We start from the raw sequence: 20,209 nt of genomic DNA, 5'->3' as shown, positions 1-20,209 counted from the left end.
TTCTAATATATATTCAGTTCAGTCGTGTCCGACTCTGCGACCCCATGGACTGCAGCACGCCAGGGCTCCCTGTCCATCAGCAACTCCCGGAGTTTACTCAAACACATGTCCATTGAGTCGGTGATGCCATCCAACCATCTTATCCTCTGTCATCCCCTTCTCCTCCTGCCTTCAGTCTTTCCCAGCATCAGGGTCTTTTCAAGTGAGTCAGTTCTTCAAATCAGGTGGCCAGAGTACTGGAGTTTCAACTTCAGCATCAGTCTTTCCAATGAATGTTCAGGACTGATCTCCTTTAGGGTGGACTGGTTGGCTCTCCTTGCAGTCCAAGGGAGTCTCAAGAGTCTTCTCCAACACCACAGTTCAAAAGCATCAATTCTTTGGCACTCAGTTTTCTTTACAGTCCAACTCTCACAGCGCAGCTCATTTTGATATAGTGAGATACAACAATAATCTCAACATAAATCCAGTGTTGGGTGAGAAGAGTATTAGGATTGGAATAAACTTGTTTTATAAAAACTATTATCTGCAGAGTTTCTGTAAATAGCAGTTACTCCTTATCCTTTTGAACTTGGTTTGACCACTCCATCTTTTTTTTTTTTTTAACGTGCAACCTTCTTACACACACAACTGGTTGTATGAAGTGAAGGGCAGCCTCATGGAGCGCCATGATAGAGCGGTGATTATCTTTTTGCAAGTTGGAGGCTGCAGAGGTTTGTGGTCCATTTTTTTTGCCTGTTGAGCATTCTGCAACAATAACCAAGTAGCCTCTAGGGGGCAGCGTAATGCCAGTTAAAACCCCTGTGCCTGGGGCTGTCGGCGGGCTTTTCTGACTCATAGTCCAGCCCTTCTTGGTCCATGATGCAGCATTCCCGCTTCTCCTCGACAAACTCGCTCTCTCTCTAGACCTTGCCAAGGTAGGATCTTTACCATTAAGCCTCTCATACCCTGCTCGCCTCCACTCACCCTGTTCTCTTCCGTACTCTTAAGCTCCCTTGGTCTACTTTGTGCAATATGATACAGCAAACAAGTCCCACGTCAGCTTAATGACAGAATTTGTTTGCTGTCGTTTCACAACCAGCTATACCTGTCCTTTGGGCAAGAGCAGCCTGTTATGTCTGTGTGTCTCATAATACCAGGACTTCCCTGGAGGCCTGAATAAGTCCTTGGCCACAGATGGATTATTCCTTAGTCTGTAGTGAGTGCTTGATGGGTGTTTGCTGACTTGATTGTCAAGATGGTCTTGTTTCTGCACAAGAGAAAGTATTTTCTTTGCTTCACTTGTTTCTGAAATGTGTGCATGCTCACATGCTTTCTGGTTTGTTTCAGACTGAGAAGCAAGATAGGAGGGCTTTCAAAATAAGCCCAGAGGTGCAAAGGAAAACATTAATGCTGGTGCCAGAGATGCATATTTGTATCTAGGTTCTTCCTATTCTTTCAGCCCCAGTTTTTCTCACCCAAAAAGTGGGGCTGTCTAAGCTGATCAGATAATTTACCATCTAACCTGGAGCACCTTTGAGAGTGAAGGAGGACATTTAAAAATACTGATAGTCACATAGTCCTTATTCAGTTGCTCAGTCATGTGTCCGACTCTTTGCGACCCCATGAACTGCAGCACGCCAGGCTTCCCTGTCCTTCACCATCTCCCAGAGCTTGCTCAAACTCATGTCCATTGAGTCAGTGATGCCATCTGACCATCTCATCCTCTTTTATCCCCTTCTCCTCGTGCCTTTAATCTTTGCCAGCATCAAGGTCTTTTCTAATGTTGGCTCTTTGTATCAGGTGGTCAAAGGATTGGAGCTTCCCCTTCAACACCTGTCCTTCCAATGAATGTTCAGGAGTTATTTCCTTTAAGATGGATTGGTTGAATCTCCTTGCAGTCCAAGGGACTCTCAAGAGTCTTCTCCAGCACCACTGTTCGAAGGCATCATAGTCCTTAGAAATATTTATTGACTGGGAAATGGTTTTTATATTGTATCTTTTGGCTTGCCTATGAAAGTGTTCTATTTAAGAATTATTTTCAAAATAGCATTTCCAATAAAATACTAAAATAATAAATAGGCCAGCCTTTCAGTGGGTTGGCAAGCTAGAACAGCATGTGGTATTTCAAAGAATCAGGTCAAGTGATACATGTAAGTGCCTAGTGCCATACTTGGGACACATAGCGTGTTTAGGAAATGATCATTTCCTCTTCCTTTATGGAATAAGGTTGGACAAAGGAGCACTGACAGCAATAAACAGAGACCCATAGGTTTTTTAAAGAGACCACTGCAAGGAGGGTGTTTTTCTAGCTCTCCAGATCCTGACAACACAATGTGAGTTTTGTCCAGCTCTAGCAGGAAAATACTGATTGAAGAACACGGTTCTGCTTGTATGTGGTCAGACAGCTGTCTCAGCAGTAGAGAACTTGCCCAAGGAGGGCTCTGCCTCTCGGGTGACAGTTTGGCTGCCCTGTGAGCACAGAGCTTTTCTCCTCACTTGTGAATTTGTCACTGCTTCTGGGCAACTTGCCTGGAAAGCTGGAGGATCCAGCCTTGGCATCCCTCTTCTGCAGAGGCCATCCTGCCGTTTAAGGGCCTGAACTCAACAATTGTGCTTAAATACTGGGTTTACCCGAAATTTGATAGTAGGAGCTGTAAAATACATAGCTACCGTGAAGGTTGGTATCCCCACTGTAAGTGAAGTGTTAGTTGCCCAGTTGTGTCTGACTCTCTGTGACCCCATGGACTGTAGCCTGCCAGGCACCCTGTCCATGGAATTCTCCAGGCAAGAATACTGGAGAGGGTTGCCCTTCCCTTTTCCAGGGGGGATCTTCCTGACCCAGGGATCGAACCCAGGTCTCCCACATTGAGGGTGAATTCTTTACTGTCTGAGCCACCGGGGAAGCCTATTCCCACTGTCACCAGAAGCTTAATTGCCATTCTGTGATTAGGCTTCTAGGGTGAGGCGCATCCCTTTCAGAAATTAAATTCAGTGCTCCTCACCCTGCCTCCTCTAAGTGCGATTTTGCTCTAGTAATGAGTGCTCTTTGGCCTGTGTGTTCATTTAGCCTAAAACCTGTCAGTGTGTGCTAAGTCGCTTCAGTGGTGTCCGATGGACTGTAGCCCACCAGGCTCCTCTGTCCGTGGGGATTCTCCAGGGAAGAATACTGGAGTGGGTTGCCATGCCCTCCTCCAGGGGATCTCCCCGGCCCAGGAATCGAACCTGTGCCTCTTACGTCTCCCTGCATTGGCAGGCGGGTTCTTTACCACTGGCGCCACCTGGGAATCTCCCAGAGCCTTCTGTGTCTGCCGCCGCCTGGTGTGGCGGAGCATTCAGGGAGTGCTCCGTGGCCTCCTGGACGTGGGGAAGGGCCTGCCCGTGGTGAATAGCGATGTGCGGCAGGAGAATCGGGCCGGGAGCGGGCGGTGTTGGGGCCGGCGCTCCGCAGCGCTGCTCACGGCCTCTTCTTCCTCCAGGTACGTGTACATCCCCGCGGGCGGGTCCCAGCATGGCCTGCTGGGGGCCCTCTTCTCCACCGCGATGACGTTCGCGTTTGTGAGCTTCTGGCACGGCGGCAACGACTACCTGTGGTGCTGGGCCACCCTCAACTGGCTGGGGGTCACCGTGGAGAACGGCGTCCAGAAGCTGGTGCAGAGGCCGCACGTCCAGCACGGCTTGGTGAGCAGGTCCTGGCCTGTGCGGCAGGAGCCAAGCGGGGCGGACTGGGTTTGGGGGGGGCAGTCATCACATTTCCCCGCATCGTGGGCCATTTCTGCCGGATTGGCTCAACATCCAGTGTGTTCCCGGAGGTAGCACAGCTGAACAAGAGGTGCTGGCTCAGATGATAAAGTGTCTGCCTGCAATGCGGGAGACCTCGGTTTGATCCCTGGGTCGGTAAGATCCCCTGGAGAAGGAAATGACAGCCCACTCCAGTACTCTTGCCTGGAGAATTCCATGGATGGAGAGGAGCCTGGTGGGCTACAGTCTATGGATTGCAAACAGTCGGACACGACTGAGCAACCTCACTGGTTCACTGGCTGTAACTATAAAATAATACATATTTATTATATGAGAATTAGAAAATTCAGATGGGTATAAGGAAGATGTCTCCTCAAGAGAAACCATCTTAAGTCCCTTCTAAATTATTTTTTTGAACAAAACTTTTGAGTTAATGAGTTTTTGATTGCTGTGTGTCTTTGCTGTGTGTGGACTTTCTCTGGTTGTGGCGAGTGGAGGGCTGCTCTCTCAGGCACAGGCTCAGTTGCCCGACCCATGAGGGATCTTAATTCCTGGACCAGGGATCAAACACACGTCCCCTGCGTTGCAAAGTGGATTCTTCTTTCTTTCTTTCTTTTATTTTTCATTGAAGGGTAATTATGATATTGTGCTGGTTTCTGCCATACATCAACATGGATCAGCCATAGGTGTACATATGTCCCTTCCCTGCTGAGCCTCCCTCCCACCCCATCCCACCCCTCTAGGTTGTCCCAGAGCCCCGGTGTGAGCTCCCTGAGTCATCCAGCAAACCCCGCTGGCTGTCTGTCTTACAGATGTTAGTGTCTGTTTCCATGCTATTCCGTCTCCATCTGTCCCATCCTCTCCTTCCTACCCCCGCCCCCACCGTGTCCGTAAGTCTGCTCTCTGTGCTGCATCTCCATTCCTGCCCTGCAAATAGGTTCATCAGTAGCGAGGTGGATTCCAGACCACCAGGGAAGTCACCCTGTCTTCTAAATTTTTTCTCTCCTCTCTCTACACACGCACACAGGTACATCACACACACACACGTATAACATTTAAAGCATACCATTATACTAGAGATTTAGTTGTATCAGGACCCCTTTATATGTCATCAAATACATTTCTAACAACCCTTTTTAATGGCGTTACAGAATTCCATTATGTGGATATACCATAATTCTTTTAATCGGTCTCCTATTATTAATATTCCAATTTTTTTTTTTTGCAGTTAGCAGTTGCATTGAGATGACTATCATAACAAGGGTGAATTCTTGAATGTTTAACATTTTTAAGTTAAAGATTTTTCTTAACTTTTGAAGTTTGCATGTCTACTGCTTACCTGTTTCTTAACTGCTTAGTAGGCAAAGTTTGCCCATTTGCATTCCTACCAACAGTGCCTGAGAATGCCCTTGCCAATCCTGAGTAGTACTGGTATTTTTAATCTGTGCTATTTTGATAGGTTTTAGCAGCATAAAAATCAGCTAAGAAGTGAAGTAAGCCAGAAAGATAAAGAACATTACAGCATACTAACGCATATATATGGAATTTAGAAAGATGGTAACAATAACCCTATATGCAAAACAGAAAAAGAGACACAGAAGTACAGAACAGACTTTTGAACTCTGTGGGAGAAGGTGAGGGTGGGATGTTTCGAAAGAACAGCATGTATATTATCTATAGTGAAACAGATCACCAGCCCAGGTGGGATGCATGAGTCAAGTGCTCGGGCCTGGTACACTGGGAGGACCCAGAGGGATGGGATGGGGAGGGAGGTGAGAGGGGGGATCAGGATGGGGAACACATGTAAATCCATGGCTGATTCATGTCAGTGTATGACAAAACCCACTGAAATGTTGTGAAGTAATTAGCCTCCAACTAATTTAAAAAAAAAATCCGCTAAGGATTTAAGACACATTCAACACCCTTTAGGAAAATAACTTGGGAAATTAAGCATTTTTCTTTACACACATATTTAGGTGATTTAAAAGTATGAGCAAATGTTTTGCCATGTAAATGTGGCAAAGGATGTATTAGAATCTTACAGGAATCATCAATTCTGAATATGCAGTTATATTCTGATAACTCTGAAAAAAGTAGCTAAAAAGAAATATGCTATTATCAGTGTTGATGGCAGGCAGTAAAACACAAAAAATTTACTCGGAAATGATTAATGTAAGTAAACTACCCCAGTATTTGCAGCTAAAGGAAATATATTTCAAAAAGTCAACATCACCAAAATAGAATACTTTGTGTGTGTATGTGCATGCTCACTCATGTCTGACTCTGCGACCCCATGGATTGTAGCCCACCAGGCTCCTCTGTCCAAGGGATTTAGATTTCAATAAAAACTGAATCAAAGTACATAGCAAAAATATCACTCCTAAAGGAATTTAAGTATGTTCATACATGTTTAAAGATAAATATTTTATTCAGTTCTAGTACCCAGCAACCAGCGGGAAAGAAATGTCAGTGAATTCCTATAGAAAGTGGAATTTCAATGCGAGTCATGGTTTTGTAACACAAAGAAAAACCATAAAAAGTGGTATAATAAAGGTTAGACACTTCACCCTTCAAATCTGAGTAGTCTTCCCCAAAGCAGGAACCGCATCAGCTGTGAAGGCCAGAAAATTCTTTTCAGCCCAGATTGAAGCCCTGTAACACATTTTCATGTACTCTCATAAAGGATCTGACATTAACCTTGAACTTAAGGATTCTGTGGACTTTGAGCCATGGATTATATTACTAATAAATCTAAAGAATCTAAAATATTAAAAGAGTAACCCAAACTGTGCGATGTAACCTATGACTTATTAGAAAAGAAAGGTTAGTTGCTCAGTCGTGTCCAACTCTTTGTGGCCCCATGGACTGTAGCCTACCAGGCTTCTCTCACTGTCCATGGGATTCTCCAGGCAAGAATACTGGAGTGGGTAGCCATTCCCTTCTCCAGGGGTCTTCCCGACCCAGGGATTGAACCCAGGCCTCATTCATTGCAGGCAGATTCTTTACCATCTGAGCCACCAGGGAAAGTCTTACGGCTTATCAATTTTGGCTAAACGTGAAGGAAGGCAGTAAAAAGACTTGCACACAGGGTGAAGCACTTGAATGTCTGCTCTGCCGCATCACAGCTCATTCCAGGACCTTCACGTGTTCACCTCATTTGAGCTTCTGCCCACAGTTCAGGTACCGAGGTGTATAGAAATTTTTGAACATGCTATTTTTTTGGTGAGGTATTATGTCTTGTATATTGCAGATGTGGTGTTTAGTTTACATATTTATTGAGCAAAGGACACATTTTGTAAAACCTGTTTTTAGCACCTGTCTTGCCTCTTGACGGCCTGGTGATTACTTACTAAGGCTATTTAGACTCAGGAGTTCCTTAAGTTCAAGGTCAAGGCCCCGTTATTATTTGTATTCTGTATGGTTAGCTGTGTGTCTGAGTTCATTGCAGTATGTCAGTACACACTTAAGGCTTCCAATCTGGGGTTGTTCTTTAGTTCTTTCTCCACCTGTCCACTCAAGGAATTTCCCTCCATTGCTCTATTTCTTAGACAGTTGAGTACAGATGCTGTTTTCCTCCCGAAAAACATGGCTGGCATTCCAGGTGTACATAGCCTTCTGAATAAACTGTTTCCCTACTTGGGTTGCCTCCTCCTTACTCTTTTCATGAATCCATTTCCCATTCTTCTCTTTATTGAGATATAATTGCTGTACAACATTATATAAGTTACAGGTACACTAAGTACAACATAGTGATTTACGGTTTTTAATGGTTATACTCCACTTAACAGTTGTTATAAAATAGTGGCTATACATTTGCCATTTGGGGGACCACAGTCCAAATAAAGACTTAATGCCTCCTTGGCACTTAATTTCATCTGATTTTAATCTTCCCGATGATCTGACAGTGTTTTTGCAATGGGAGCTCACTCCCCATGGCCCTTATACACTCTCCCCATGGCATTCATCCGTCATTTGTTTTTTTTAAGTGATGGAATGAAAAATATGTGAATAACAAGGATTATCATCCCTTCTTTTTTTGTGTCGTTCATCTTCTTTAACCTCAAAGCTTTGCCTGGGGCACAAGAGATAGTAAGACACACACACACACACACACACACACACACACACATATATATAATTTATTTATTTTTTGCCATGCTAAGCGGCTTGTGGGATCTTAATTCCCCAACCAGGGCCCCAACAGGCCCTTGGCAGTGAGAGCACAGAGTCCTAACTACTGGACCACCAGGGAATTCCCTGGAGTGGGATTTTATTTCTTGGTGACAGCTGAACACTCAGTCAGAGCTGAGTGTTGAAAATCAGAAGCCCTTTTACGTTCCAGGCAGGACGCCCCCCACCCCCCGCCACTTGAACTTTATGCAGGAATGGAAATGTCCATTGTGTTGTCCGATCCAAGTAGTCATGAGCCACATTGAGTACTTGAAGTGTGACTATCATCACTGAGAAACTGATTTTTAAATTTATTTAATTAATTTGAATCTAAGTAGCCTCCACATGGCTAGTGGTTTCCATTTGGAGTGGTATAGTTCTAGAATGTATCCCTTTTCTAGAAAAAAATAGTAGAAGAATATAGTGTTTGACTCTGCTGTAATTTAGGAAGGTTTTTATTGGTGATGGGATGCCTCTTATATCCAGCTGGCTACTGAACCTCTCTCCCCTTGAACATCTCACAGATATCTCAGACTTAGCATACGTGTAGCACTGACTGGGTGAACCACCCGTTCCCCAGTAATTCCAGCTAGCTCCTCTCCCTCCAGCATTCTCTACTTCTGCAGAAGCCATGGTCATCCTGCTCGCCAAGCCCCTCAAGTTGTCCTTTGTATTTCCTCTCTCAAAGTCCCACCTGTATGTACTGTACGTTCTACCTCCTAGGTAGGTCCTAATTTCTAAAAACTGTTTCCATCTCCACTGAATCATCCTGACCCCACTGTTACCATTCCTTGCCCAGTCTACCAAATAACTGTGAACTGGTCTCCCTGCTTCCACTTTTGGCTTCTTCAGTTCGTTATCCTCACAGTGCTGAGTGATGCTTCTCAATAAAAAAAACTAACCAACTAGCCTCCAGTTAAAATAAATAAATGCCTAACCATGTTGTTGTCCTTAAAAATCTCTAGAGGCATCCCATTTTCTTGGGACTCAGTCCCCAGTATCAAAGATCACCTGTAAGACCTTGATCCGAGTCTTGCTACCTCTCTGCGTCCTCTCTGGCTCTCTCCTGTCACACTCTGTTCCTCCTCCTGTTCATTTTCGCACCTGGTCCCTCCAGCCCCAGCTCCCTGGCACAGGCTCTTCCATCTCCAGGATGCTCTTATTTCTTTCCCTCCTTTTCATCCTTCTGACTTCAGCTTGAATGACAGCTGGCTTGGGTACCGTTTACTGATCCTCCTAAGTCAGTCAGGTCCCCGACTGGTAACCCCTTTGGGGCAGCTTATATGTGGTCTCTTCAGTTGTACTTATCACAGTTACAATGAAATGTTCTTTATACAATAGCCTGTTTAATCCTTATCTCTCTCTCTGAATGGTAAGCGTCATGATATCAGAAATCTGTATCTGTTGCCAAAAAATCTTGGCTCTCTGTGCACCAATGTCAAACAGAAATACAGAGACAGAGTTATGGAGGAGGAGGAAAGAGTGGCTTTATTACTTTGCCAGGCAAAGGGGGACCACAGTAGGCTAGCACTTCAGGAATTGTGTGTCCCCCTCCTTGGTGAGTTGGGAGAGGTTATATCGTCAGACAGGGGTATGTGATAAGGATCAAGGCAATAACAGTCTTCACCCCCTCTTCTGCAAAGTTTCAAAAGGATGGCTTTGCTGACTAGATTTAAGTGTCATGGAAAGTAGATGGGGGAAAAGTGGAAACAGTGACAGATTTAATTTTCTTGGTCTCTAAAGTCACTACGAATGGTGACTGTAGGCATGAAATTAAAAGATGCTTGCTCCTTGGAAGAAAAGCTGTGACAAACCTAGACAGCATATTAAAGAGCAGAGACATCACTTTGCTTTCAAAGGTCTGTATAGTCAAAACTGGTTTTCCCAGTAGTCATATATGGATGCAAAAGTTGGACCATAAAGAAAGCTAAATGCCGAAGAATTGATGCTTTCAAACTGTGGTGCTAGAGAAGATTCTTGAGAGTCCCTTGTACAGCAAGGAGATCAAACCAGTCCATCCTAAAGGAAATCAGTCCTGAGTATTCACTGGAAGGACTGATGCTGAAACTCCAGTACTTTAGCCACCTGATGCGAAGAGCCGACTCACTGGAAAAGACCCTGATGCTGGGAAAGACTGAAGTCAGGAGAAGGGGATGACAGAAGATGAGATAATTGGATGGCATCACCAACTCAATGGACATGAATCTGAGCAAACTCTGGGAATTACTGAAGGACAGGGAAGCCGGCATGCTATAATTCATGGGGTTGCAAAGAGTCAGACACAATTTAGTGACTGAACAGCAGCAAAGGGTCTTAAGTGCTCTGTCTCCTAATCTTGATGAACCTTTCTGGTCCCTTTAATCTTACCTAAGGTGGTTTTATTGCTGCTTCTCCTTTGATTAGCAACTGTTCTACCTGTTGGAACTCAGAGAAGGTCAGGGAGCCTGGAGTCTTACCTTCAGGCAAAGGAGGACAAAAAGGCTTCCATGCCCAGGGGCCCCACAGGGCGCTGCTTGGCATCATATCCTTGACACATATCACGATGCCTGGCACAGTGTAAACATTCAGTATATACTTGCTGAGTGAATGAAGGAGTGAATGTATTTTCTGACTTTCTTGAGGGGCTTGTAAGAGGAAATAAGTTTATGCAGCAGCTTGAAGAATATAGATTGAATACTGGAAGAACTCACTAAGACTGAGGCTTATTGAACATTATACAGGGAGATTATTTTGTTTTGTAGCAGGATAAATACTAATTGGTCTAGTGATGGTAAAACGCTATTTTAATGTTCTTTATATATGTGTGTGTGTGAGAGAGAGAGAGAGAAAGAAAGGGGTAGGGAGCAATTAACCTTCCTGGTACCCTGCTGCTTCATGAGAGAGGGGGATTATTGGCTGTGACTCACTGAGACCCAGAGCTGTAGGAAGCTGACAAAAGGCATTTTGACAAAGCACCAAGCAGGGTGGATGAAGAGGAGTTACTGCTAAAGCAACACGCTTTTTCTCTGTGGTAAGTACTCTCCCAGGGAACTAGAATTTGTGTTCAGCATGGAAATCTTTTAATAAATGGAAGCGTTTTGAAGCATCAGTAGAGAGACACTACTCGCCAATTCTCGATTTGATCTCTGCTTTGAAAGAAGACATTTTCAGGCTGCTTGTTAGTCATTCCTACACAAAGGAGTATCTACGTCCCAAGCTGCTCACCCATCCCACCTCTGATTTCCATTTCACTGAATGATTTAAATATGTCCTCCTCCCCCAGCCCTTGTCCCTTCTTCTTTGCCCCAAGAGCATCCTGCTAACTGAGTGATGTTCTTCCTGAAGCAGTAAAATATCTATGTATAGACTTAATTATGAAAACGTGCCTCCAGTGAAAGTCATGGAGGGTCAGTCTCATGGTTCTCGGAGGGACCTGATGCTTTGGTGTGTCAGAAAGACCGCAAAGCTCTGTGGTGATGTCCATTTCAGTTTATCACCTATGTTGATCAGTTTGATTTTGAAGAGGAAATTGAGAGATCAGTCAGCTTGAGAGGATAATAGATTGTAAAACTATTGACATGATCCACCCAATGGTTTCCCAACTCCTCAACTGGCAGTTGTCTTGGTTAGAAAACTTTTTCACTGGAAGTCAGTAATCACAGCCCCAGCTAACTCACTGAAGAACTACAAAGTAAACTGGTCTGAGAAGAGTTATTCTGCTGGACAATGACTCATGATCTTCTGTTCGTCCTCCACGTGGATCCATTTCAACAAAGATCAAGTGCTAACTGTCAATAATGACTTTTCTTCACACCATAACCCTTCTTAGACTGAGCCCATTTAGGCCGAGCCAACCTTGTTGCTCATCTAGGAAAAAACTTCAGCACCCTTTGGGGAGACACAGTGCAGCTGGAGAACTCTTCTTAGTGAAAGACAAATCCCCTCCCCCCCTTTTTTTTGCATATTCTTTCAGTGCTTCGATGCATACAGTGCACTGGTCTATCAATATATAGTGGTAGAGTCTATTATCAGTCAATTCCACCCTCTCATGAACAAGGTATCTGCCTGGTCTCTTGACAGGATGATCATCTTTACAGTAGCTACTTTGGATTAAAAAGATAATGAAACCATGGAATGAGAAAAACGTTTTCTCTATGAGGAGCTAAGTGATTTATATATATATATATAAAATGGACTTGTATGTAGAGACACCATAAAATGCTGATTGGTCTGTGCTTCCAGGCATTGTGCAGAAGAAAGGTCTGAGCTAGTGATGGATGTTTGGGACCACGTGGCTTATATTTTGGAGCCATGAAAATGTCTGAGACTCTCTAAAGAGAAAGAGTGCATAAAGAGAAGAAAAGGTAACTGCCTAGAAATGAACCCAAGGACACCAACATTTATAAGTTAGATGGAGAAAGAGGGGCCGAGAGGTGGGAGGGAAATACAGAGGATGATCTCATAGAGATGAAGAAAAAGAAGGTATTTCAGAGAGGGAGTGGAGTGGTCCACGGTGTTGATAGCTGCTATTAGGGGGCAAAATTAGGTGAGGTTAGAGTGGTTCTGGCTCCATGTCAGAGTGCTAACAGTAAAAGGAAAGGGCAGTAAGTCGTTCTCCCCATCCCCGTGAGTTAGTGATTTGCAGGGGCAAGATGCATGCAAACCAGCTGAGGACCAGTATTAAGACATTATGTGCAGAGAGACGAGACTGAGTCCTGGAGGCAGCTGATGTTCCTGTGGTGGCAGAGTGAGCCAGGCTTTTAGGAAGGTTTATTCAAAGAGCTGGAGCTTGAGTAGGACTCTGAAGATGTAAGATGGGATTTGGATAGGTCAGTAGAGAGAAGACAGGCTCGAGGCCCGGGGAATAGCACACACAACCCGAAGTCAGGCGCGGGCACGCTGTGTTCAGGTGAGGACCCTGCCTTGACAGTCAACGGAGAGAATGGAGGAAAAGAGGTTAGAGAGGCCAAGTGGTCCCCACTCTAAAGAGATCTGAACGCCAGATTTAAAAAGACAGAAATGCAAGCCGCTTAACCAAACAGGAGAGCATTAAGTTAACATATTGATCCCACACGTCCAATTAGCCTGTTGTACCAGCTTGCTCGCCCTCACCAGGACCCCTAGGTCTGGCAATGCAGTGCCCGTTGTTGTGAACAGCGTGTTCCCTGGTGGATGACGGCATGTTAGCACCCCCCTCATTGTCTCCCACCCCGAAGGATCATTAACCACGCGGGGGATGCTGCGCCATTCGTTCCCTGCTGTACATTTCCTTCTCTGGAGGAATACAAACCCATGCTTTAACCCCTCTTGCTCTGAGTGGGAGAATTCTGCAAATCATTCCACCTGTGAGTTCAAACATGTTTAGAAAGACAAAAGCACTTTTAATGGTTCTCTTTAACTTCCCATTACTGAGTCCGCTCTCTGACAGTAGAGTCAGATTTCAGGCATTCAGACCCTGGGTTCTGGCCGGCTCTGGGGTCTCTGCTGCCTTTCCTGTCCCTCCCAGTTGAGGCTTGAACTGGGCAGCGGCTGCTGTCTCATCGCTGCTGCTGCCCTGGGACTCTTGTCCATTCTCCCCTCTTACGTGCGCAGCATAAACCCTTACCCTGGGGAATTGTAGCCTTGGGAAAGAGTACTGAGCCAAAGATGAGATCCGTGGCTTGAATGGAAGTAGTTGAAACAGGCTTATCTAGCTGGCTTGTGGGATGAGATTCTTCACCTGAGAGACCCTGATTTCTGCTTCTGCAGCACAGATAAGTGGTCCCTCTAATCAGGCTTGCTTCCCTCATAGCTCAGTTGGTAAAAGAATCTGCCTGCAATGCAGGAGACCCCAGTTTAACCCCTGGGCCAGGAAGATCTGCTGGAGAAGGGACAGGCTACCTGCTCCAGGATCCTTGGGCTTCCCTTGTGGCTCAGCCTGTAAAGAATCTGCCTGCAATGTGGGAGACTTGGGTTTGATCTCTGGGTTGGGAAGATCCCCTGGAGAAGGGAATGGCTTCCCACTCCAGTATTCTGGCCTGGGGAGTTCCGTGGGCTGTATAGTCCACGGGGTCACAGAGAGTCGGACACGACTGAGCCACTTTCACTCCACTCTGACCGCAGTGTAGAGCCTGGCAGTTTCCTAGGGATAGACTTAGGAAGAAGCACAGTCTTACTATGTACATGCTGAAGCACTGGATATGTCTTTCTGAATCTGGGTCTCTTTTTCCTCTGAGAAAATCCAAATTACTGACTGAAGGTGGCAGAGCTTGAGTTTCCAGTGTTCCTACTATCAGTGGAGGCGTAAAATAGCCCCTTCTCCCCTAAATAATATGTACATACTTAGCACAATGTATTTTACAATGTATATGTATTTACAATGTATATTTATATATTATGTATAATGTATGTTGGGTATATGTTGTGACTGTATATAGCATATATATATATACACACACACACATACACACGGTTCATTTTTATATGTGCATATGTATGTGTGTATATATTCGTTTTTTAAAGCTCTGAGAAGTCAGAAATGTGCAAGACTTCCAAAATATCTCACATTCCTTCCAGGGCCTAGAAATAAAAGCTGCTTAAAAAAGCATATTGAACAGCTGCTGGCCTTGTTTGAGATGAGCTGGATTGGAATAAATGTACTTGTGATCACCAGCATGTATTGAAACACACAATTTAAGGTGGCTCTTGCTTTTTCCTCTGCTGTCAACCCTGTAATCCACTCAATGGGCCAGAGTAAGTGTTGGAAGGGTCACTGTGTATCCCCTGAAGGGTGACAGAAAAGAATATAATATAAGAGGCACAGGACATCTACCAAGCCAATTATGCAGCTATTGAAACTGATGATATTAAAATACTTTCTACTGTGAGAAGGTGAAGAATATGGGTAACAGGTATAATAAAAATTCATCTTTTATTTAAAAATGCACAGAGAAGTGTGTGGAGGGTTATACACTAAAATGGCAATGATGGTTAACTATTTACTGGTGAGATTATTTGTAATGCATATTTTCTGGTTTTTGCTCACTTACATTTTCACCCTTTTCTACAGTGAGTAAGTATTGTTACCTAATCAAAGGTTATTGAGAGAAAAAGGAAGAGGGGGAACCCACCATCAGGAAGCTTTGCTTAGCTGACCCTGGATGCCTGGTTTATGTTAGAAACTGGAGGTTAGTCATTCTCAGGAGTAGATGAACATGAGACTATTGTAAGTGCCATCCTGTGCCATACAAGGAACTCTGCCAGACTGCACAAAGATCTTTCTCATTCCTTACATTATCTACCCATCACAACAACCCTTCAGGGCAAATGTTGCTACCTCCAGTTTTACAGATAGGGAAACTAGAGACTGGGAATGTAAGTAATTTGTTTAAGAACAGATGGTTGGTTTGATTAGAAAGGAGTCAAACTCAGTCACACACGATCTATTCAAGCTTCTTTGATTTCAGACAAGGAGTCTTTCTTGATACTCTGGCTGCTCAAGTGACTCATCTGTGTCCCATCTCCTCTCTGCTTGTGCACATCTGGCAGGAGATGAGCTGACGAAACAGCCCTCAGCTCTTAGACCACTTGTGTTTTGACTGGCTCCACCCAGCCTGTCTATGGAATAGCTCTTCTGGAAAATTGGCCCAAGAGAAGGGAAAATGTTCCCCAAAGCACTTCTACCGCGTTATCTCGTGTGATTTTAATAGTCGCATCATTATCCCTGTTACACAGTGGGAAGAACTAAAACCCAGGAAGTTTAAAAAATATATGTTTATGATTCAAAACTCAAATATTACACAAGGCTTCATCTACATAGATAAATAGAAGAGCAGTCTCCATTCCTTCTGCTGTTATGTTTTTAACCCATCAGCAGAGACTTGAAGTCCTCTTGTTTCTGATATTTACCTCTGTCTTTCTAAAGTGTATTCTGTTACTCTTCACTTATAAATAGTAACTACTTTCTACATGAGATTTTAGCCTCTTAGACCTACTCACCACTTCTCCTCCTAATGCAATAATCTCTCTCTATTTTTTGTTAAATCAGAAGTCATTGCTTACATTATCATTACTGTGTTAAATGTGGCTCCCTCATGAGCTCCCAAACAGCTAGTGTACTATGATTGCATTTCCTTTCTTAGTCAACTGTTTCCCCAACTCAGATTAAGAATTGCCTTGCCTATTTTGTTTGAGTAGGTAGTTTAATGTCGTCATGTCTTTCCAAACTTTTCAGAATAGTATTCTGTTTTGCATGTGGTTAGCCCTCTCTGGCAATCTGTCAACTCTCTTCTTTAGCTGGAGAATCTTTCCTGAAGACCTCCCATCTTCCCTTCCCATCCGGACTATTTATCTTCAGATCTGCTGTACATCTGTCATCATGACATGTCCCCTCTCCTCTCTCCTAGGCTGAATTTCTGTGTCTTGGCCTCAGATCTCATTGTTTTTTAACCCCCTTCCTTTGATTTGCTGGGGCACATCCTTCAGTAGCTTCCATAGAAGAGAATCATGGGTGATATGTATATTGAGACCTAATATTTCTTAAACTCTCCATATACCCTCAGATTTAATTGATCATCTGAGCACAGGTTGAAAGGTAATTTATCATGAAAATTTTTCAAGATACTGCCTTGTAGTTTTTAATGTTACTGTTGAGAAATGCCATTTAACTCTTGATTCTTTGTATGTATAATCTGTTTTTCTCTCTAGAGGCTTAATGCAGATATCTTTGGTAATTCTGAAATGTCACTCTACTTACTGTCCCTGACTTTTATATTTATGGAAAAAAAACTTCATCATGGATTGGGGTGGGGAGAAAGAGGGACCTTTATTTTTGTGGTCTATATGCTTATAACCCAGATTTTAAACCAATCTCTTTTGTTTTTTCCCCACCATGGTTTACTGTTGCTATCTGTAATATATGGTATCTCTAATGCCTATTACTTCTGGGGACCTGGTGTATGAATGACTCTCTTCTCTTAGGCATCTAGTATTCAGGTTTCTCAGCTCTGTTAATTTATCCATCTGCTTTCTATCTTATAAAGATGCTTTGGGTTTGCTCACTTGCTGTTCACTTTGCTCATCTGCTGTTCACTCTTCGCTATTTGCTTCCATTCCCTGACTGTGGATTTTAATGGTTCCATTTTAATGGAGTTTGTAAAGGGAGCAGAGATGTCTCATCTACTGTGTTTAATTGAATGTCACTAAAAGAGTTTTCTGTGATGCTATTTGGTGAATCACTTTGAAATGCTTTACCTATTTGTCAGTTGTAGGTTTTTAAATATCAAATTTGCTTTAAAAGCAGGTCTTTCCCTTAAGTGGTTGCTTTTGTGTTTGAACAGGATATAGCTGAGGCCATAGCTGTGACATCCTAGGCTTATTTAGTTGCCTCCAGGGACCTCATCGCTGCCTAGAGAGGGAGGCCTCCGGTGCCATGAGCAGTCATGACTTGGGTGTGATGGTCATCTCAATTCTATCTTCCCACCCATGTTCTTTGACTTGGTACTCAGGGGACGTGGCCAAGCTCTAAGGTCATTCAGTGGAAAGATTCCTAGATTTCCTTTTTTATTCTTTATGAAGTCATTCATGACTATATGATTTTGGGAAAAAATACAGAGAAGGCTGAAGTTCCTCTAAGATACCCATCACCTTGCTCACTCACTTCCCTCTCATGAAGGTAGCCATTGTTATCAGATTGCAGTATAGCCTTGCTCAGCTTTCCTACTTTGTATATATATGTGTGTGTGTGATTTAGAAATGTATAAATATTCTAACATTTGCACTTTTTTCCTTCCTCATGGTATGTTTTAAAGATATTTCTATATTTGAGTATGCAGAGTTGCATAACTGGACATATTATGAATATGTCATAAATTGATTTATTCTGTTGTTAAAGTTCTTCTATTGGAAATTTAGATTGCTTCTAATTTTTTTTTTCTTTTGAAAACACAGCTTCAGTAGGATGGCTATCCATGTCTCCTTTTCATAAAGTGTTTCTTTAGAGCAGATACCAAAAATATAATAGAGCAGAAGTTGGTAAACCATAGTCCAGGGACCAAATCTGGTCAGCTTCCTGTTTTTTTATGCCTTCCAACAGGAATGCTCTTCAAATTTTCAGTTGTTTTACTCAATGGTCTCTACTTCCCTCACTGATTACAGATCACCTTCAATATATTGTAAATATCCATATACACATGGGTTAATTTGGGGGTTCTCTTTTCTGTTGTATTGATCTATTTGATTATTCCTATTTTAAATACTAGAGTTTTGAATGTCTTGATTCCCAGTCAGGAAAGTGCTATGCTCCTTTTCATTCTGAGTTACATTTGCTATTTTTTGCACATTGCTTCTTCTATAGGAATCATAGAATTCCTGAAAAGTGAGGTTTCTTAAAACACCCTTTGGTATTTACATTGGAATTTATTAGATTTGCTTTTAATTGTATCTTTATTTGACTAGAGTTGGCATGTCTATGCTGCTGAGTCTTCTCAGCCTTGAAAAGTTACTTATTCAAGTTTTCCTTTGTATTCTTTTTTTTTTTTTTTTAAATATTATTTTATTAGTTGGAGGCCAATCACTTTACAACATTTCAGTGGGTTTTGTCATACATTGACATGAATCAGCCATATAGTTACAAGTATTCCCCATCCCGTTCCCCCCTCCCACCTCCCTCCCCACCCGACTCCTCAGGGTCCTCCCAGTGCACCAGGCCCGAGCACCTGATTCCTTTGTATTCTTACATAAGGTTTCATCAGTTTTTGGAAGACTTATGCATTTCTTTTTGGATTACTGTTGTCATATGGGAATGGCATTGATTTTTGTTTTGAGTTGGTCATTCTGCATCTACTTTAGATAATTGCTTTAGCTCTAGTGATTTTTAAGTTGTTCCTACTGAATTTATTAGATTAATAGTCATATCATCTACAAATAATGACAGTTTTGTTTTTGCCAACAATTTCAGCTTATATTGCATTTAATTGTCTTACTCTATTTGGTCCATTGGTACAGTTTTGAAAGACAGAAGAAAGTATGTCTTTTTCTTGAATCTAGTGGGAATAATTTCTATGGTTTTTTAACATACCTTCTTTAGCAACTTAAAAAAGCTTGCTTTACTGGCATCTATTGAGTGATCATGTGATTATTCTCCTTTATTCAATCCCATGAGTTACATGGATTTGTAATACTTTTAATACTGAATCATCCTTCCATTCTCAGGATAAATCTGACTTGATCAAGAGTTCTTCAAACCATTCCCATATTTGATTTGCAGCTATTTAATTTAGAATTTTTTAAACTGAAAGATAGTTACTTTGTAATGTTGTGTTGGTTTCTGCAGTAAGATACCAATCAGCCATAAATATACATATATCCCCTTCCTCTTGAGCCTCCCTTCCACCTCCACATCCCACAGCTCTAGGTCGTCATAGAGCATGAACCTAAGCTCTCTGTGCTTACAGAAACTTCCCACTGGCTAGCTATTTTATACATAGTAATGTATATATTTCAACGTGACTGTCACAGTTCATCCCACCCTCTTCTTCCCCTACTGTATCCACAAGTACATTTTCTACATCTGTGTCTGTATTCCTGCCCTGTAAATATGTTCATCAGTACCATTTGTCTAGATTCCATGTTCAGTTCAGTTGCTCAGTCGTGTCCGACTCTTTGCGACCCCTTGGACTGCAGCACACCAGGCTTCCCTGTCCATCACCAACTCCCGGAGCCTACTCAAACTCATGCCTATTGCATCAGTGATGCCATCCAACCATCTCATCCTCTCTCATCCCCTTCTCCTCCTGCCTTCAATCTTTCTCAGCATCAGGGTCTCTTCCAATGAGTCGGTTTTTGGCATCAGGTGACCAAAGTATTGGAGTTTCAGCTTCAGCATCAGTCCTTCCAATGAACACCCAGGACTGATCTCCTTTAGGATGGACTGGTTGGGTCTCCTTGCAGTCCAGGGGACTCTCAAGAGTCTTCTCCAACCACAGTTCAAAAACATCAATTCTTTGGCGCTCAGCTTTCTTTATAGTCCAAATCTCACATCCGTATGTGTTTCAGTTGTTCTATGTTTATGCTTTCTTTTAGTCTTCCTACTTTTTCTATGAGAATTTTAGATACTTTATATTTTCTAGATAAATTATCTTTTATCTAGTTTTCCAAATATTTACCGTTTATTCTCCAGTGATTTAAAGTGTCCTATGTGTCATTCCCTGTTTTTTTATTTCACCTTATTTTCATATTTGGTCACACTTGCCAAAGTTTATCCATTTTATTGTTCCAACAGTCAAAACTTTTAATTTAAGTGAGTCTAACTTAAAGTGATTTACTGGTGTGTTAATTTTCGCTAAGCTTTGTTGTTGGTGAGCAT

The 20,209-nt window shown here is 42.8% G+C and overlaps 1 protein-coding gene across 7 annotated transcripts in view; it reads left to right on the top strand.

Moving 5' to 3' along the window:
* Positions 1 to 20,209, top strand: part of HHAT (hedgehog acyltransferase) — a 344,241-nt gene that overhangs the window by 246,577 nt on the left and 77,455 nt on the right. For all 7 annotated transcript variants that reach the window (XM_065936274.1, XM_065936275.1, XM_065936273.1 and 4 more), the window contains one exon: positions 3,456 to 3,657. In XM_065936274.1, coding sequence (XP_065792346.1) covers positions 3,456 to 3,657 — 202 coding nt within the window. The remainder of the gene's footprint in view (positions 1 to 3,455; positions 3,658 to 20,209) is intronic.

This window comes from Muntiacus reevesi, chromosome 5 (assembly GCF_963930625.1).
Source record: "Muntiacus reevesi chromosome 5, mMunRee1.1, whole genome shotgun sequence".
Lineage (NCBI taxonomy): Eukaryota > Metazoa > Chordata > Mammalia > Artiodactyla > Cervidae > Muntiacus > Muntiacus reevesi.
This window is presented reverse-complemented; position numbering and strand designations above follow the sequence as displayed.